At 33.7% G+C, this 21,038-nt stretch overlaps 1 protein-coding gene across 1 annotated transcript in view; it reads left to right on the top strand.

Annotated features, from left to right (window-relative positions):
* GABRA5 (gamma-aminobutyric acid type A receptor subunit alpha5) overlaps positions 1–21,038 on the top strand; it is a 128,724-nt gene that overhangs the window by 81,132 nt on the left and 26,554 nt on the right. Inside the window, exon 5 of the mRNA XM_044667010.1 lies at positions 5,312–5,394. Within this exon, the coding sequence (XP_044522945.1) occupies positions 5,312–5,394 (83 nt within the window). The remainder of the gene's footprint in view (positions 1–5,311; positions 5,395–21,038) is intronic.

Genomic DNA, 21,038 nt, shown 5'->3' with positions numbered 1-21,038 from the left:
ACACACACACACACATTTCATCCTATACAGTTTGTCACTGTTCCCTCTAAGTATATTTCTTCTAGTTACCCTGATGATAATAACAATTTTTAAGAGTTACCAATATCATCTTTTTTATAGGGAAACAAATCATTTGAAGTTATTGGGTCCCTTAAAGAGAAGGTTTTTTTTTTCTTTTTTCCCCCCTCTCTTAATTACTTTTTGGTGATTCTCTTGAGATCTGTGTTAGGGCAGCAAATTGTTAGTTTAAGTATGGTTTTTTCTTTATGAATGCTTTGAAGTCTTCAGTTTTATTAAATGACCATGCAATCCCCTTCAAGAATATAGTCAGTTTTTCTGAATAGTTGATTCTTGGTTGTAGACCCAGTTCCCTTGCTTTCTGGAATATTATATTCCATGCCTTCTGGTCCTTCAAAGTAGATGCAGCCAGATCCTGTGTTATCCTAACTGTGGTTCCCTGGAATCTGAATGACTTCTTAGCAGCTTGTAATATTTTTTCCTCTGTCTGGTAGTTTTTGAATTTGGTTGTAATATTCCTGGGAGTTATCGGTTGTGGATTAAATGTAGGAGGTGATCTGTGGATTTTTTTCCACTTGTTCGAGAATGTTGGGGCAATTTTCTTGGACAATTTCCTGTAGGATGATGTCCTAGTTTTTCCTTTTGTCATGATGTTTTGGTAGACCAATAATTCTTAAATTGTCTCTCCACCATCTGTTTTCCATATCTTAGGTCCTGCCAATGAGGTGTTTCATAATTTCCTCAAATTTTTTATTCTTTTGATTTTGTTTTATAGATTCTTGCTGCCTTGGGAAGTCATTTCCTTTTATCTGTTGAATTCTAATTTTAAAGACTGAATTTCATCCCTGGCTTGTTGGTCATTCTCCTTCTGATCTGATTTTCTTTGTAGGTCATCTTTCACCTTCTTTGCTTCATTTAGAAGCTGGTCAATTTTGGGTTTCAAGACACTATTTTCTTGCTTTAATTCATGTATTTCCTTTTTCTCATTGTCTTTAGCCTCTCTTAATTGCCTTTTGAGTTCTTGAATTAATTAATTTTAAGTTCTTGAGTTAATTGAATTTTGAGATCTTCCAAAGCCTGTGTCCAGTTCATTAGAGTTTCTTTGGTTTTGCTTGGAGTTCCTTGGTCTTCTTCTATTTCATTTGCTCTTCATTCACTTCCTGGAAAGAAGCTGTCAATTTTAATTTCTTTTTTCTTTTCCTGTTGTTTACTCATATTTTTCCTTCTTTCCCTTCTGTTCCTTCTGAGCTTTGCTGTTGGATTAGTTTAAGCAGATGGTGTTAATAAGCTTTGATGTAAGATGTTCCCTAGCTGGCAACAGAAATATGTAGCTACTTTCTCTGCAATCTATGGGGGAGGGGTATTGGAGTTTCCCTGCCCTCTGAACACTGGTTATCTGTTTTATTGATTGGTTTAAGCCAGGGAAGGGTTGATCTGTAAAGCTTGATTTGCCCTGAGGATAAAAACTGAAGAAAAGTGGTTGGAGGAGATGGAGCATTTTTGCTGTGTCTAGATTATCTCTCTGCATTTCTCCTCTAGCCGCTTCACTATGCCTGTGATCAATGCCCTGAGACCAGTACCAGCAAGGCCCTCTCTCTGGACTAGTGCATTTGCCTGCCCAGAGATTCCAGGAGCCACTGGAGAGTCGGCACTGCAAGTGGGGGAGGAGTCCTGGGATTCCCCTTCTTCCTTACCCTCAAACCCAGCAGTTAAAGAATTTGGGACTTTTTTCTTGCATACCTTGTGAGTTGTCCCAACTCTGTCCTGTTGTTAGATTTGGTTTTCTTTCCCCTCAAAGTGCTTTGTTTTTTATGTCCATGTGGAAGGGTATGGAGTTCTGCAGTTTTGCTCCATCTAACCACTATCTTCCCAGAATTCTTGTAATATTATTGTATAATAAAATATAATAAATATGGGAAATGCATAGAATTGTAGGGAGATTCAAGTTAACTGATAGAGATCTTTTTAAAAATAATTAAAACATGTAGGAATATATAAATATATGTATACATACATACATACATATACATTGAGGTGGTCCAGGAGGACTTGCACTTGTGATATGAAGGCTTGCAAAGCCCATTTAAGGGTGGCTTATTCAACTTTGTTGTCCACCTACCACCTAACCTGTAGCATGCAAAGGTGTATCATGTGCAGCAACCATACCAATGTAAAACTATCTGGGCAGATGGGCTAAACCAGATTGAGACTAGGTGACAGACTTCAGATCCATTGGTGAGGTAGGAAGATGTCCACCCTTAGCATGTGGATACCTCCCTACAACAGATAGGGTGGATAAGAACAGTTTGTTCCAAGAGTCATGAAGGTGGCTGAAACATGCATTGCAGAGTACTTAGAGATTGGTCAGACATAAAAGACCCCAAGGTCTTTTCATCCTAGACCATCATCAGACACCTTGACTTTTGTCTTGATTCTGGACTTTCATGACTCTAGAAGAGAGATTATCTCACTTAAATCCAGTTCATGCCAAAGTCAAGACATTATCCTGTGATGTTTTTGGTCTTCTTTGAAAATGAAGATCAAACAACAAAAGCAACAGCACAAACACACACTAAAATATAGGAACAATAGTAATGTAAATGAATATATCACAAAAAGAAAACCAAATAATGAAAGAAAAATTAGTTTCTCCAGAAGAGATTATGAAACATTTCTCTTAATTGGATAAAAAACCAGGAACTCTTAGGGCAGAGTGTTATATACTCTGGTAGAAACAGTCACTGTTTTTCTTAATTAATTTCTTTCACAAGAGAGACTTTAATTTGATAGGGGTAAAATGTTTCAGGTTAATTTGATTTTTCTTTTAGAGATTACTGTGATATAAAAACAAAAATATTGGTGAATTTCTTAACAGAATATATATATATATTGGACTAATCATGCGAAAGATTTCTAAGTGCTTAAAGCTTTAATTCCATTCTAACTTCATAAGGTGAATACATTTGATTATAATGAAGTCAGAAAATGCAAATATCAAAGGTTTTGTGTCAACAGTAAATTGCTTATTTAGCACATACGCAGCATATTCACATTTAGACATAAGAATCTAACTTGGAATGAGCAATCTGAGAATCTACCCTGCGGCAAAACTTACTCTATTATAAGAATTCTACAGTTTATTTAAATTCAAATCTTCCACTGTTAACTCATTGCATTTAATTTCCTTTGCTTTTGAAGAGTAAGGAAAGGAAAAAAATTTAAAAATAATAGATAAGGCAATCTAATTTTATTTAAAAGTAAAACCAGTTTCTATATTTAGAACTCTATGGAGGAATCATATAACTCAAATTTATATCAGTAATTACTAACTACATTGGAGCTTTGTTGGAACATGACCTACTCCAGCATAGGATTTGATAGGTAAGAGGGGACAGGAAGATATAATAAAGAAGAATCAGAAGAACTGATGGAAATATTCCTTCTCTCTCTCTCTCTCTCTCTCTCTCTTTCTCTCGCATATATGTATAATATATGTAATTTAAATATGATAAGTTTCTGATATCCAAAATATAAAGGCAACAAATGGAAAAATGTTAACAACCAAGAACCATTCTCCACAGAGTATTCCAAAGCATTAATAATATTAGTACAAATCAAAATAACCTTGCTATTTTACTATAGTGCTGGGAATTTGATGAGCTAACAAAGATATGAATAGTTAAATTTGGATGGACAATGTAAAGATCTGTGCATAAAAGTATAATTGTTTGAGCTGTGAATGGGTCTGACTATTCTGGAAAACAATATGGAGTTATGCTAATAAAGTAAATAAAATATATCTATCTTCATATTCAGAGATACAATGTATGTCAAGAAAATCATTGAGAAAGAAAAAGTCCATATGCACTAATATTTTTGTAGAAGGTCTAATGTAGATACCAATCAATTGTGGGATGGTTAAACAAATTGTGTGGTACATGAATATTAATTGTATTATAAGCAACAATGAATGTGAAGCATATAGGGATGTATGGGAAGATACATAAACTGCTCCAAAGTATAGTAAATGGAACCAGGAAATAAGTATACACAATGATTATATACACATATACACACATATATGTATATATATGTATATACACACACAAATATATTTAAAATAGGAAAATCAAAATGGAATGTTGTGCAATTATAACAATCAAAGTTTAGCTAAAAAAAGAAACATGAGACAATATCTACACCCTTTCGTTGAAGATATATAAGATGGTGGTATAAGGGTATGATATATTGAATTTAATTTTAGGATTTTTTTTATAGATAAATTAATTTTGCTGGAATTTTTTTCTTTTTTTAATGTAATAATGGATAATATACTAGGATAAATGGAAACTTGAATATAATGTGAAATATAGATGACTTAAAAACAAAAGTTACTATTAAAATTCATTCCTAAAATAGATCTGGCCTTTGTATTTTAATAAGTATGATGCATATATGTATATAGAATTGGAAATATATCATGTATATATTTTTAATTTTTAAAATACAAGCATGTAAGCTCATCTCTTTCCAAGTAAAGCATGTTGGGCCATTTGGTAATGGTATGGTTGGAAGAAAGGATAATATAACTGATATTTATCAAGCATTTCATAAATCATACTAACATAGATAATCTCATTTAATCCCTACAGCTTCATTGTGAGATATTGTCATGTCAAGTCAATAAGCATTTACTTAGCATTTACTAATATGCCAGGCACTATGCTAAATGCTGATGCATAAATAAAGGCAAAAACAATCCCTATCTTCAAAAAATTGATAATGAAATAGAGATAGGTAACCTGTGAATACCCTATATACAAAAAAGTTATATAAAGATTAATTGAAGATAATCCCAGAAGTGCTAACATTAAGGAGATACACGAAAGGCCTCCTGCAGAAGCTGGAACTTAAAAGAAGTCCAGAGAAGCCACAGGGAGGAAATGAAGGAGAGATATGAGGCATAGCCAGTGAAAATGTATGAATTATGGTTATTAGCATCCTTATTTTACATATGAAGTTACTAACATCAAGTGAGATGGCCAAAGGCACGCAACTAGTTGATGAAGCAAATATAAAATAAGGTCTTCTGACTCTAATTTATCAATTTAACCAGACTTCCAGCAGATGATTCCAAATCATTTGGAAAATCTTACTTAAAGGTGACTGTTAAAGAAGTGAATAATTGAAGACAGTGGACATTAAGTAGAACACTACAATATCAAGAGAACACTTCCTAAACATTATCTCTTGTTTACCAGATAAAGTTATTTTTATTTTTGTTTTTCTTTAGATTGACTATCTCTGCTGAATGTCCGATGCAACTTGAAGACTTCCCAATGGATGCACATGCTTGTCCTCTGAAATTCGGAAGTTGTAAGTTCTTTTTTACAATAAAGAACTATGACTATAATCTCAGTGGGCTTCTTATACTTGTTCAGGTGGACTTGATTTTTTTCCCTCTAAATATAGTCAAACTTGAATAAGAATATGCTCTAGAAAATACTTTTACTCACTCTCAACTTGCTCTTCACTTTTCTGTCATCTCATTTATTAAGTCAAAAAACATTTGGTTGAGTGTCTAAAATGTGCAAGGCCTTTTGTAAGAACTTAAAATTTTGGTTTTATGCTAAATATGAGAATTCTATAGTAATATACTCTTCATACTTTACAAAATACTTTCATCTAGCACACTCTTATGTTGGTCTAAAAAAGAGGTAGGGGTAGTAGTATCATCCCCACTTCATAGAAGAGAACTGGTTAAATGACAATTCAAATTCACATATGATAAATGACAGAGTTGGGACTTGAGACCAAGTTTCAATCTCCTTTCAGTGTTCTTTAGATTTCATCATGCTGCTTTTTAATGTTTTAACACCAAACCACTGAGAGGTGTAGAGTAGTTTGGAACAATTCTGTGATATTCCTCAGAGCCCTGAGATCAACTCTTATTCAGAACAATGCAAGCACCTATTGGGGAATTTAATTTTTTGTTGTTATTGTTCCTGTTTCATTAGGTTTTTAAAAAACCCTTAGCTTCTGTGTATTGGCTTATAGATGGAAGAGTGATAAGGGTGGGAAATGAGGGTCAAGTGACATGCCCAGGGTCACACAGCTGGGAAGTGTCTGAGGCTGAATTTGAACCTAGGACCTCCTGTCTCTAAGCCTGACTCTCAATCCACTGAGCTACCCAGCTGCCCCCCAGTTTCATTAGGTTTTAAGTGTGCTTGGACATTGAAGGAACTAGTTTCAGGCACTTAGGATACCAAATCTTACATAGAATTAAAAATTCCAAGTCACTCTTGGAATTGTCTTTGCCTGCCTTGCATTTTCTAAACTAGAGAAGAGTGTAAGATTTTTAGGAAGAACCAAAATTGATATATGTCAAAATCAGAACTTTATTTAAAGCCAACCAATATATATTAATTACCCAGTATATCCAGTTCACTGTGGTAGATTCTGATAAGGGAAAGGAAAGATTGACCTATTAATTCAATCAACAAATGTGCATTAAGTATTTATTGTATGCAAAATACTATACCAGATATAAGGAATAGAGAGAGGGACTGCCTATTTGATTTCATTGCTATGGACTTCTATGAGGAGACTCCTATTAGTCAAGATTAGTATTTTTTCTTTCAAGTTTTAGAGTTGCCTGGGACACAGAGAAGTTAAACAACAATGGGTGAGAAAGACAGGACTTGAACCTAGGTGTTCCTGACTCTAAGGCCCTCTCTTCAAAGACAACACCAGATTGTTATTTATTAGAAATATAAAGGTTTGGTTGTATTGTTTGTTGTATCAATCATGCAAGAGATTATATTCTATTAGGGATGAGGGAAGGAGAAAATGTATAGGGCAGGTGTGTACAACTTATAAAATGGGGTTAAAGAATTGGAGGCAAAGGAAATAGCCAGACAAAGTCCTGTGAAACAATTTGAAGAGTGTGAAATACTTTTATCTAGGAACATGTTTCATAAAGGAGTACCTAAGCAATCTTGTCAGAGAAGAACATGTGCAAAATGAGCCTAAAAATCACTGTAAAACAAAACCTCCTTAAATCAAATAAAAAGGAAATGACACAAATAATTGTGGAATGAGATGTGTAAGATATCTGCAAAATATATTTCTAGACACAATTTAGTAGATGTATTTGAAGGAGAAAAAAATCATTCTTCTGAGGAGGGTCATGAAAGGCTTAATTTTTTCATACTAATGCTCTCTTTAGGGTTGTTTCTCTGTACTCTAAGGCTATCTATGGTTTACTTTCATTGCCTTATTGTTGGTAAATTTTCCATTATCTAGAAATGGTTATAACCTTATATCAAGTGGGAGGATTTGGCTTATAATAGTTGAATGTTATTATAATAATAACAGTAATAATTAATTTTCTCAAGGCATTTTAGGTTTCCAAAGCACTTTACACATATGACTTTATTTGATTTTTAGAACAAATCTAATGTAAGTAATACAGACATTCTTTTTTCCCCCTTTTTCCAAATAAGAGTACTAAGGTACAGAGAAATTAAATAATTTGTTCATTATCAAATAGGTATCAGAGATGGGAATTAAATTCTCATCTCTCTTTAGACTACATCCACGAGTAATTCTGGTATAAACATACATTTGGCATACATTTAGTGAGCCATCTATAAAAATGTGGCCATTATATAATATTTTACTCATTTTCTGATTTTGTAACAAATCAGGAATATCCCATAAACATCTCTCTAACTATATGAATTATCTATATTGTCCCAAAACTTGAATATTATTTTCTGATTTTAAAGAATTACAATCTATAAGACATATTACTTTAATTCCTCATTCATATTACAATTGCCTTTAATCTTATTTTCTATTTTTAAAACTTGCAATTATCTACTTTTATTTATACAACAAAGTTTTAAAATATTATTACTTAGAAAGTTTTCAAAAATAATACATTCAATTGTAACTAGGATTTCCATTTCATTTCATTTTTTAACCTACTAATTGTATTTATTCATTTGTTTTAATTTTAATTTTGAATATTTTCCCATTGTAAAATGTTTCATGTTCTTTCCCTCTCCCCCAAACACCCACATTCCCCACATAGCTGACACACAATTCTATTCCTAAACTTTCTTGTATTTTCAGTAAGAATGGGTGTTGTATTTTGTCAAAGGCTTTTTCAGCATCTCTTGAGATATTCATGTGATTTTTGTTCGTTTGCTTGTTGATATGGTCAATTAGGTGAATCATTTCCCTAATGTTGAACCATCCTTGCATTCCTGGTATAAACCCTACTGGATCATAATGAATAACTCTCGTGATCACTTGCTGGAGTCTTTTTGTTAGTATTCTGTTTAAGATTTTTGCATCTATGCTTATTAAAGAGATTGGTCTGTAGTTTTCTTTCTCTCTTGTTGTTCTACCTGGCTTTGGGATCAGTACCATATTTGTGTCATAAAAGGAGTTTGGTAGAACTCCTTCTTTGCTTATTATGTTAAATAATTTGTATAGTATTGGGCTTAGTTGTTCTTTGAAAATTTGATAAAATCCACTAATGTATTCTTCTGGTGCTGGGGATTTGTTTTCTTAGGGAGTTCTTTGATGGTTTGTTCAATTTCTTTTTCTGATATGGTATTATTTAAGTATTCTATTTCTTCTATTTTTAATATAGTTAATTTTTATTTTTGTAAATATTCATCCATATCATCTAGATTGCTATATTTATTTATTACCATATAATTGGGCAAAATAGTTTTTAATGATTGCCTTAATTTCCTCTTCATTAGAGGTGAGATCTCCCTTTTCATCTTTGATACTGATGATTTGGTTTACTTCTTTCCTTTTTTTAATTAGATAGACGGATACTTTGTCAATTTTACTTGTGTTTTCAAAGTAACAGATTCTAGTCTTATTTATTAATTCAATAATTCTTTTAATTTCAATTTTATTGATTTCTCCTTTAATTTTTATAATCTCTAATTTAGTTTTTAATGGGGGATTTTTAATTTGTTCACTTTCTAGTTTTTTGATTTGCATATGTAGTTCATTGATCTTTGCCCTTCCTAGTTTGTTAATATATGCACTAAAGAATATAAATTCCCGCCCTGAGTACAGCTTTAGCTGCATCCCACAAATTTTGGTTGGATGTCTCATCATTGTCATTCTCTTCAATGAAATTATTAATTGTTGTTATGATTTTTTTCTTTAACTGATTTTGGAAAATCATGTTATTTAATTTCCAATTAATTTTTGAGTTGGCTGTCCATGTTCCCTTACTAATTATTATTTTTATTGCATTATGATCTGTAAATGTTGCCTTTATTATTTTGTCTCTTTTGCATTTGTTTGTCATGTTTCTATGCTCTAGTACATTGTCAATCTTTGTGAATGTACCATGTGCAGCTGAAAAGAAGGTGTATTCCTTTTGTTTCCATTTATGTTTCTCCACATATATATTTACTCTAATTTTTCTAGTATTTCATTCACCTCTCTTATCTCTTTCTTATTTATTTTTTGGTTTGATTCATCTAGATCTGATAGAGGAAGATTTCAGTCTCCTACTAGTATAGTTTTACTATCTATTTCCTCCTTTAGCTCTGCCAGTTTCTCCCTTAGACATCTGGATGCTATACCATTTGGTGCATACCTGCTGAGTACTCTTATTTCCTCATTGTCTATACTGCCTTTAATCAGGATGTAATTACATTCCCTATCTCTTTTAATCAGATCTATTTTTACTTTGGCTTTGTCAGAAATCATGATTGCAACTCCAGTCTTCTTTTTCTCAATTGAAGCCCAATAGATTTTTTTCTACCTTTTATTTTTACTCTAGCTATGTCTACCTGACTCATGTATGTTTCTTGTAGACAACATATGGTAGAATTTTGATTTCAAATACACTCTGCTATTTGCTTCTATTTTATGGGTGAGTTCATCCCATTCACATTCAGTTATAATTATCAGCTGTGTATTCCCCAACATTTTGATATCCTCTTCTAGTTCTGCCCTTTCTTCTCTCACTATTTCCTTTTAAACCAGTGGTTTGTTTTAAATTAGTCTTCCTTATCCCCTCCCTTAGTTTACTTCCCTTTCCACCCCATCCTTTTTGTTCCCCTCTTATTATTTTTTGAGGCCTAATGAATTCCTTCCCCTAACTCTTCCCCTCCCTTTTTGAACTCCCCAGACCACTGCTTACCCAGGTTTATCCCTTCTGACTTTTTTCCATAGGTTAAGATAGAATTCAATATTCCAATGGATATAACTACTCCTCCCTCTCGGGATTAATTCTGATGAGAGTAAGATTTAAGTATTTCCTATTAATGTTCTCTTCCTCTCCTTCTTATAACAGTATTCATCCCCTCCCCTTCCCATGCCCTTTTTGTGTGGTATAGATTATACTATTTTTCTTATTCCTTCAAGTTTCTCTTGGTGTCATCTTCTATCCCCACTCTCTTTTTTCCATATAATCTTAGACCATTTAGTATTCCAACCTCTCCTTATGAATAATTCTTCTAATTACTATAATAGTGAATAAAATTTTTGAGAATTACACATAATATTTCTCCATACAGGAATACACATAATTTGATCTTATTGAAGCTCTTAAAGATGCAAATTTAAAAATAAGAGTTTTCTTTCTTTTCTCTCTCTTTCTTATTTACCTTTTAATGTTTCTCTTTATTTTTGTGGTTGGATATCAAACTTTCCATTTAGTTCTGGTCTCTTTGCAAATACTTGGAAATCTTCTATCTTGTTGAATGTCCATACTTTCCCCTGGAAGTATATAGTCAGTTTTGATCATTAGGTTATCCTTGGTTGTAGAGCCAAATCTCTTGGCTTTCTGAATATCATATTCCATGCCTTTAGCGTGGAGGCTGCCAGATCCTTTGTAATCCTTATTGGTGTTCCTTAATATCTGAATTGTCTCTTTTGGGCTTGTAATATTTTTTCCTTAACTTGGAAACTTTTGAATTTAGTAATTATATTCCTGGGGGTTGAATTTGAGGGTTTAGTTTAGAGCAGTGATGGGCAAACTAAGGCCCATGGGCCAGATGCATGCCCCCTGAAATGTTCTATCCATCCATCCAACATTATTCCTAATCTGACGAATACAATGAGTAGGATACAATACAATGAAACTTCAAAAGAGTTGCCTTAGAAAGAGACTGATAGATGAGAATTTCCTTTCTTTTGGCCCCCTCTTTAAAAAGTTTGCCCATCACTGGTGTATAGGGTTATCTATGGATCCTTTCAATGTCTATTTTGCCCTCTTGTTGAAGAACATCAGGGCCATTTTCTTGTATAATTTATTGTATTATGGTGTCCAACTTTCTATTAATTTCTGATTTTTTAGGAAGATCAGTGATTTTGAAATAGTCTCTTCTAGACCTGTTTTCTTGATCTGTCATTTACTCAGTGAGATAGTTCATATTTCCTTATATTTTTTCATCCATTTGAATTTTTTAATTAGTTTTTGCTGTCTTGCAAGATCATTGGCTTCTACTTACCCAATTCTGGTCTTTAAAGACTGTTTTTCTGCTATAATCTTTTGATTTTCCTTTTTGATTTGGTCTGTCTTATTTTTCATGGTTTTCTGCTGTTTAATTTAGGTTTTCAATTTGCTTATCATTTTGTTTGACTTTTGAGCCTCTTTCTCCAATTGGGAGTTTCTGTCTTTTAACCTGTTAATTTTTTTTGAGCTATTTCCCACTTTTCTTGCCGTATCTCTTCCATCTTTCTCATGATCTCAGATTCGAATTCTTCAAGAGCTTGTGACCAATTTTTATTTTGGGGGGAATGTTTGGATGTCTTTACTTGTTTGTCCTCCTCTGCAGTCTGCTCTGTTGACTGGATTTTTTCTGTTTAAAAGTTATTGAGTGTTAATGCTTTCCTCTTGTTTTTTTTCTCTTGGTTAGTTCTTGGGCATTGCTTGCCATTATTATGTTGTTTTTTCCTTCTCAGTCAGAAGTCTGGGTGAGATGGGCAAGCTCTCTGTATATAGAGTGGTGGAGCAGTTTTTTCCTGATTCACAGCGCAGTGCCCTCTCCTCCCCCCCCATCCCAGCTTTATCCTCATGCCTAAGGCTCCTGGATGCACCTAAGGGGCTCTTTAGGCTTATGGGGTCTCAAGTCTTGTTGTTCTAAGGGTCAAGCCTCCTCATGGTCCCCTTGCTTGCTCCTTTGCCCGAGGCTCCTTTACGAGTCTATGTGCACTGCATCCATAGTCTGTCATCCGTCTGCTTTAGGTCCACACCCAAGGACCGAGCTCAAAGTCTGTGTTCAAAGCCCATGTTCTTTAGCCTCTTGGGGTCTTAAGTCTTACTGCTCTCAGGAGCAAGCCCCTGGTGATCCCAGCTGGTTGCCAAGAACTTAGTGACTTAGTGAAAGCTCTAGGCTTGCTCTAACTCTTGTGAGCTGGCTCTGGGACTGTTGGTGGTTTGGGGGGGGGGCAGACTGATCAGCTTGCATTTTAGTGAGAGCTATTTCACCCCCTTATAGTGTGGAAATGCCCAAATCCCACTCCACTTACATTCAATGCTGCACCCTATTGTGGGGTCCCTTCATTCATCTGGATTTGGTTATTGTGTTCTTTTGAGGTATCATGTATTGCTTGGTTAAGAGAGTTAAGAGCCCTTCTTCCACTTTGCAGCCATCTTAACCCAGAAGTCTCTATTTTATTCTTAATGACTTCATTCCTCAAGTATTTTTAATATATAGTCTAATAGGTAATTTATTATGTTTTTTCAGCGCACATTTTAAATATGATTTAAGTTGCTTAGTGGTAGAAAAATGCAATCATATTCACATGAATGTCATTTCCAAATAGTTCTGTCATTATTGTTAAACAATTCCCTGTGGACGCAATTACTGTGCTTTGTAGACTGGCCCCTCTGTAAACTATAAACAAAGACATTAATAACAAGATCCTGTATGCTAATCTTAAGCCCAACACTCTCTGCATGATACCACTGAATATAATTAACCTCGTTTTGTACCACATTTAAAATTGTCCAATTCTTTTCAACCAGAATTATCTATGTTGTTGTCTTGATGTATAATATCTGCTTGATACTCAATAAAATGAAATGTATTTTTTAAAGTGTCCTTTAAATGCTGCATCTCATCCTTTGTTTCATCAAACACATAAAAACAACCATTCTAAACTTTTAAGAAAAATATTTTGATAAAATAAAATTTCATTTTTCATTATGAAAAGTTAATAATAATTCCATGGTGCATATGATAATTATGTAGGCTATTTACTTTGAAGTACTTGAGCAATCATCTAGTCTATCTCCTTCATTTTTCAAATTAACAGGCATCTGATAAAAGAGCCACATAAGCATATCACAAAGTAGTAGCAGCACAATTAGAAAAGGAAGTCTTCATGACTGTAGCCCAGTTCTCTTCTTTCTGCATCAGAATTCCTTTCTATCCTATCATTAGTACACAATCCCATTAAACACTAGATTTAACAAAAAATTTTAGAACCTATAGGTTATAAAGTAAATCAAAATAAAGATATCCATATTGTGTATGTTGGATACAATAAACTGCTGTTTAAGAAATATATGGAAATAAGATTCTTCTTTTTCTTACCCAAAACTTAGTTACTGGAATCAAGTAAAATAATGCTTCATGTAATTGTCATATTGTCTCCTTTGCACTATTGTGTTTCAATATTGTTACTTTTCATTAATCAAAATAGAATTTATAATAGTGATTTTTAATAATACCTCACACCAAAACATAATAATACCTCATGCCAAAAATATAATTAATATTGATAATGCCCCAAGAGAAGGTCATAGCTAAATGGGAATGCACCCATTGATTGAATTACACACAAAAATGGAAGGAACAGCTTTTGTCAAACTCTCCCTAGCATTCACACAGATACTTCTTATCCAAAGTGTCAGCAAAATATGGAGAATAAATGGTTTTCAATAATTGATGGTCAATTTAATCTAACCAACTTCCACTGAGACTGTGGCATATACTTCCAATACTTGCTTCAAGACTAAAAGATATAGAATTCAGATTCTGAAAAAAAGGAACAGTACAATATGTATTTTAAGATAAGTCAGAAAGAATCTCAGAAAAAAAAACAAAAACTTTTACAAGTCCTGCCTCCTGGTATTGATAGATCTTGAGCAGTCACATGACAGGAAAAGTCTAGAACTGAAAACTAATTAGAGGTTTCATAATGTTAAGATGCCTTAGGATGATCTTTTAAATTAAAATAATAGTAAATTTCAATTATGGCCTATACACAATCTGTACATATATATTATAGTATTATTTCAAATATTTTGCCATTCCACATGCAATAATCATGGAGCTTAAGGTCCCCAAAAAGAATTTAATATTAAAAATGCAAATATTTGTAGCATATACCTGGCTATTGAAATAAACTGTTAAGAGTATTTTTTTTGTCTATGGAAAGAGATCAAACACCATTTAATGTTCTAAAGAAGAGATTATCACATTACAGAGGACGATTTTAATCATACATCATTTACACCAAGACAGAATTATGTTCCATACTTCCTCTTGTCTTCATCTTACATAAAGAAATTCTTGTTGCTATCTTTAGTAACAAATTATTAAACTCATTCAGAATTTTAGCATTTCTAACATTCATATGGCCAATGAAAATTAATCTTCTTATCGTTAATTACTCGTCCATATTTCTATCTTCTGCCACATCTTTAAAATTTTTTTTGTAAATGAGGTTCTTATGTAGTCTCATTGGTATTGAATATAATAATGTATGTAAAACTGAACACATCTTAGAGAAGCATCACCTTTAGATGACTTTTCATAATTTGTTCTTCAACAATCATTTGTTGTTATGTTTTTAAAATTTAATATGCAAAAAAATGTTATCCCTCTAGGGCTGAATTTTTCTGTACAATATAAGACCATAGATCCTTAACTTTGTAAAATTGTATTTGAATTTGCTCTTCCTGAATCCAGTGTTGGGATAAAAATTAAAAAAAAAACAAATATTTTTAATGTTGTATAAATTGTAGCAGATGAAGAAAAACACTATTACACTATTTCTATCATTGGTTCCATGAATGTTACAAAAAAGTTGATTTCTTCTTTTTTTGTCATTTTAAGAATAACTTGATTTTTTTCCTTTTCTGCTCTAAAATACCAACCTTCTTTGACTGCTGCTAGTACAGAAGTCCATTACATTCAATTTTATCATAGTATATCAGTCTCTGTGTACAATGTTCTTCTGGCTCTGCTCCTTTCACTCTGCATCAATTCCTGGAGGTGTTTCCAGTTCACATGGAATTCCTCCAGTTTATTATTCTTTTGAGCACAATAGTATTCCATCACCAGCATATACCACAATTTGTTCAGCCATTCCCCAATTAAAGGGCATACCCTCCTTTTCCAATTTTTTGCAACCACAAAAAGCGCAGCTATAAATATTTTCATACAAGTATGTTTATCTATGATCTCTTTGGGGTACAAACCCAACAATGGTATGGCTGGATCAAAGGGCAGGCATTCCTTTATAACCCTTTGAACACAGTTCTAAATTGCCAGCCAGAATGGTTGGATCAGTTCACAACTCCAACAACAATGCATTAATGTCCCAATTCGGCCACATCCCCTCCAGCATTCATTACTCTCCCCTTCTTTCAATTTAGCCAGTCTTCTAGGTGTGAGGTGACACCTCAGAGTTGTTTTAATTTGCATTTCTCTAATTATTAGAGATTTAGAACACTTTCTCATGTGCTTATTGATACCTTTGATTTCTTTATCTGAAAATTGCCTATTCATGTCTCTTGCCCATTTATCAATTGGGGAATGGCTGGATTTTTTACACAATTGGTTTAACTCCTTGTATATTTGAGTAATTATACCCCTGTCAGAGTTTTTTGTTATGAAGATTTTTTCCCAATTTGTTGTTTCCCTTCTGATTTTGGCTACATTGTTTTTGTTTGTACAAAAGCTTTTTAGTTTGATGTAATCTAAATCATTTCTTTTACATTTTGTAATTTTCTCTAACTCTTGCTTGGTTTTAAAATCTTTCCTTTCCCAGAGATCTGATAAGTAAACTACTCTATGTTCACTTAACTTATTTATAGTTTCCCTCTTTATATTCAGGTCATTCACCCATTCTGAATTTATCTTGGTGTAGGGTGTGAAATGTTGATCTAAACCTATTCTCTCCCATATTGTTTTCCAAATTTCCCAGCAGTTTTTGTCAAATAGTGGATTTTTGTCCCAAAAGTTGGGCTCTTTGGGTTTATCATACACTGTCTTGCTGATGTCACTTAACCCAAGTCTACTCCACTGATCCTCCTGTCTGTCTCTAAGCCAGTACCATACTGTTTTGATGACTGCTGCTTTATAGTATAATTTAATATCTGGTACTGCTAAGCCCCCTTCCTTTATAGTTTTTCCTAATTCAGTAAAAAAGTTTTTTGGTAGTTTGATAGGTATGGCACTAAATAGGTAAATTAATTTGGGTAGAATGGTCATTTTTAATATGTTAGCTCGTCCTACCCATGAGCAATCAATATTTTTCCAATTGTTTAGATCTAGTTTTGTTTGTTTGGAAAGTGTTTTGTAGTTGTTTTAGTATAATTCCTGTGTTTGTTTTGGTAGATATATTCCTAAGTATTTTTTATTGTCTAGAGTGATTTTAAATGGTGTTTCTCTTTCTATCTCTTGCTGTTGTAATGTGTTGGAAATATATAGAAATGCTGATGATTTATGTACATTTATTTTGTATTCTCCAACTTTGCTAAAGTTGTTGATTATTTCTACAAGCTTCTTAGTTGATTCTCTAGGATTTTTTAAGTAGACCATTATATCATCTGCAAAGAGAGATAGCTTAGTCTCCTCGTTGCCTATTTTGATACCTTCAATTTCTTTTTCTTCTCTAATTGCTACTGTTAATGTTTCTAGTACAATGTTAAATAATAGAGTAGATAATGGGCATCCTAGTTTCACTCCTGATCTTATTGGAATGGCTTCTAATTTATCCCCATTGCATATGATGCTTGTTGATGGTTTTAGGTATATACTGTTTATTATTTTTAGGAAAGGTCCTTCTATTCCTATACTTTCCAGGGTTTTCAATAGGAATAGGTGCTTATTTTGTCAAAGGCTTTTTCAGCATCAATTGAGATAATCATGTGTTTTTTGTTTGTTAGATTGTTGATATGGTCAATTATGTGGATGGTTTTCCTAATGTTGAACCATCCTTGTATTCCTGGTATAAATCCCACCTGATCATGGTGGGTGATCTTCTTAATTACTTGCTGGAGTCTCTTTGCTAGTATTCTATTTAAGATTTTTGCATCTATGTTCATTAGGGAGTTTGGTCTGTAGTTTTCTTTCTCTGTTTTTGATCTACCTGGCTTTGGAATCAGTACCATATTTGTGTTATAAAAGGAATTTGGTAGGACTCCTTCTTTGCTTATTATATCAAATAATTTTTATAGTGTAGGAAAATATAAGTGAGGTAATGGAGTCACCAGGGATATTACAATAAACTAAGTGGTTTGTGGGAACACACTCTAGGATTTATGAGAGATTGGACCAGGGTGAAGAGACCAGAGTTTTACTGGATCTCCACAGGAATGGCAGTTGATCTTAATTGTCACCCAGCTTCCACTAGACCAGAGTATAGTAGCAGGCTAACAAGGTAAAAGGGACTTAACAGCTTTAATTATGTTAGACTAAAAGGTGGGAAAGGATTTCTATACTTAAAATCTAAGGGATAAAACCACAGGGCAATGGGAGGACTTATTCTACTCTTATCTAAGTGATCTAAACTAACAGGGCCCAAGGAGCTATAAATGGAGTCTATGGGTTTCTGCCTCAAACCTGGAACCTGCCAGGCTTGAGTACAGCTAGGGCTTTTGTGGCTTTGGGATTCTCACTGCAATCTACTGATGATCTGTGGATGCCAGGAGCTAAAGTTGTCTCAGGAACCAAGTAGTAAGGGTTTTGCTTGAAGCACTGTCTGCCAGAACTCAAACTACACCTCTTCTCTTGGCTCTGTAGATCTTGTCTTTTACTAGATGCCACACCACGCAGGATCCCAGGGGAAATCAGGAAGCAGGGTGTCCTTTGCTCTGAGGTCTCGCAGACTGGCAACAGTTTTGCCCACCACTCATGGAGTCCACACACAGGGCACAGACAGACTTCCTCCTCCTTCATTCCAACCTGGAATTCCCAGCTCCAGCTCCTTCCTGCTAGGTACATCTTAATTCCTAAAAACTAGCTAATCTCATCTTATTCATAACAATACTATTGGGATTCGTTGCTCTTTGAATGCTTGATAGAATTCATTTGTGAATCCATCTGGTCCTGGGGATTTTTTCTTAGGTATTTTTTGATGGTTTATTCAATTTCTTTTTTTGATATGGGATTATTTAAGCACTCTATTTTTTTCTGCTGTTAATCTAGGCAATTTATATTTTTGTAAATATTCATCCTTCTCCCCTAGGTTGATATATTTATTGCCATATAATTGGGCAAAATAGTTTTTAATGATTGCCTTAATTTCCCCTTCATTAAAGGTGAGGTCTCCCTTTTCATCTTTGATATTGTCAATTTGGTTTTCTTCTTTCCTTTTTTTTATTAGATTGACCAGAACTTTGTCCATTTTATCTGTTTTTTTTCAAAATACCAGCTTATAGTCTTAGTTATTAATTCAATAGTTCTTTTACTTTCGATTCTATTAATTTCTCCCTTGATTTTTAGTATTTCTAATTTAGTTTTCATCTGGGGATTTTTAATTTGCTCGCTTTCTAATTTTTTGAGTTGCATGCCCAATTCATTAATCTCTGCCCTCCCTAATTTGTTAATATATGCACTCAAGGATATAAATTTCCCCCTGAGTACTGCCTTGGCTGCATCCCACAGAGTTTGGTAGGATGTCTCATCATTGTCATTCTCTTCAATGAAATTGTTGATTGTTTCTATGATTTCTTCTTTGACTAGCTGGTTTTGGAGAATCATATTGTTTAATTTCCAATTGGTTTTTGATTTGCCTGTCCAGGTGCCCTTACTAATTATTATTTTTATTGCATTATGTTCTGAGAAGGTTACATTTATTATTTCTGCTCTTTTGCATTTGTTTGCAATGTTTCTATGCCCTATTACATGGTCAATGTTTCTGAATGTACCATGTGCAGCTGAAAAGAAGGTATATTCCTTTTTGTCCCTATTTATTTTTCTCAACATATCTATTAAATATAATTTTTCCAGGACTTCATTCATCTCTCTTACCTCTTTCTTATTTATTTTTTGGTTTGATTTATCTAGATATGAACGTGGGATATTTAGATCTTCCACTAGTATGGTTTTACTATGTATTTCCTTCTTGAGATCTGCCAGTTTCTCCTTTATGAATCTGGTTGCTATGCCATTTTGGTACATACATATTGAGCAGTGTTATTTCCTCATTGTCTATACTGCCTTTAATCAAGATGTAATGACCTTCCTTGTCCTTTTTAATCATATCTATTTTTACTTTGGCTTTGTCAGAAATCATAATAGCCACTCCTGCTTTTATTTTCTCATTTGACGCCCAAAGCATTTTGCTCAAGCCCTTGACCTTAAACCTGTGTATGTCTACCCGCCTCATATGTGTTTCTTGTAGACAACATATGGTAGAATTTTTGTTTCTAATCCACTCTTCTATTTGCTTCCTTTTTATGCGAGAGTTCATCCCTTTCACATTCTCCCTAGTTCTACATCTTCTTCTCACAGTATTTCCTTTTAAACCAGTGGTTTGCTTTGAGCTGGTATCCCTTATCCCCTCCCTTGATTAACTTCCCTTTCTACCCCCTCCCTTATTATTCCCCTCTTTTTATTTTTAAAGGCCTAATGAATTCCCTCCCCCTTTCTCCTTCCCTCCCTTTTTTGACCTTCCCACTCCCCTGCTCCCCTTGATTTATCCCTTCTGACTTTCTCAGTAGGGTTAGATAGAATTTTATATCCCAATGGATAAAGCTACTCTTCCCTCTCAGGGTTAATTACACTCAGAGTAAGGCTTAACTATTACCTCTTAATGCTCTCTTCCTCTCCTTCTTATAATAGTATTCATCCCTTCCCCTTCCCATGCCCTTTTTGTGTGTAATAGAATATCCTATTTTTCTTATTAATTCAAATTTCTCTTGGTGTCCTCTACTATTTACCTCCCTCTTTCCCACTCCCATATCTTCTTAGACCATTTAGTATTCCAACCTCTCCCTATGAACAATTCTTCTAATTACTATAATAGTGAATACTATAATAGTGAATAGAGTTCCTTAAATATAGTTTTACATAACATTTCTCCACATAGAAATACCAATAATTAGATCATATTGAAGCCCTTAAAGAGGCAAATTAAAAAAAAAAAACGAGTTTTCTTTCTTTCCCCTCTGTTCCTTATTTACCTTTTCATGTTTCTCTTGATTTTTGTGGTTGGATATCAAACTTTCCATTTAGTCCTGGTCTTTTATGTGCAAATACTTGGAAATCTTCTATCTTGTTGAATGCCAAAACTTTCCCTTGGAAGTATATGGTTAGTTTTGATGGGTAGGTGATCCGTGACTAAAGGCCCAGCTCTCTTGCCTTTCCGAATATCATATTCCAAACCCTGCTGTCTTTTAGCATGGAGGTTTCCAGATCCTGTGTGATCCTGACTGGTGCTCTTTGATATCTGAATTGTCTCTTACTGGCTTCTTGTAAATTTTTTTTATTTTACTTGGAAGCTCTTGAATTTGGCTATTATATTCCTTGGTATTGTCTTTTCTGGGTCTAGTGTAGAGGGTGATCTATGGATCCTTTCGATGTCTATATTGCTCTCTTGTTGTAGAACTTCAGGGCAATTTTGCTGAATAATTTCTTTTAGTATGGAGTCCAAATTTCTATTAATTTCTGGTTTTTCAGGAAGACCAATGATTCTCAGAGTGTCTCTTCTCTACCTGTTTTCTTGGTCTGTCACTTTCTCATTGAGATATTTTATGTTTCCTTCTATTTTATCAGTCTTTTGACTGT

The sequence above is a fragment of the Gracilinanus agilis genome, chromosome 3 (assembly GCF_016433145.1).
Source record: "Gracilinanus agilis isolate LMUSP501 chromosome 3, AgileGrace, whole genome shotgun sequence".
In the NCBI taxonomy this organism is placed as follows: Eukaryota; Metazoa; Chordata; class Mammalia; order Didelphimorphia; family Didelphidae; genus Gracilinanus; species Gracilinanus agilis.
Note: the sequence above shows the minus strand (reverse complement) of the source record. Positions and strands in the feature narration are given on the sequence as shown.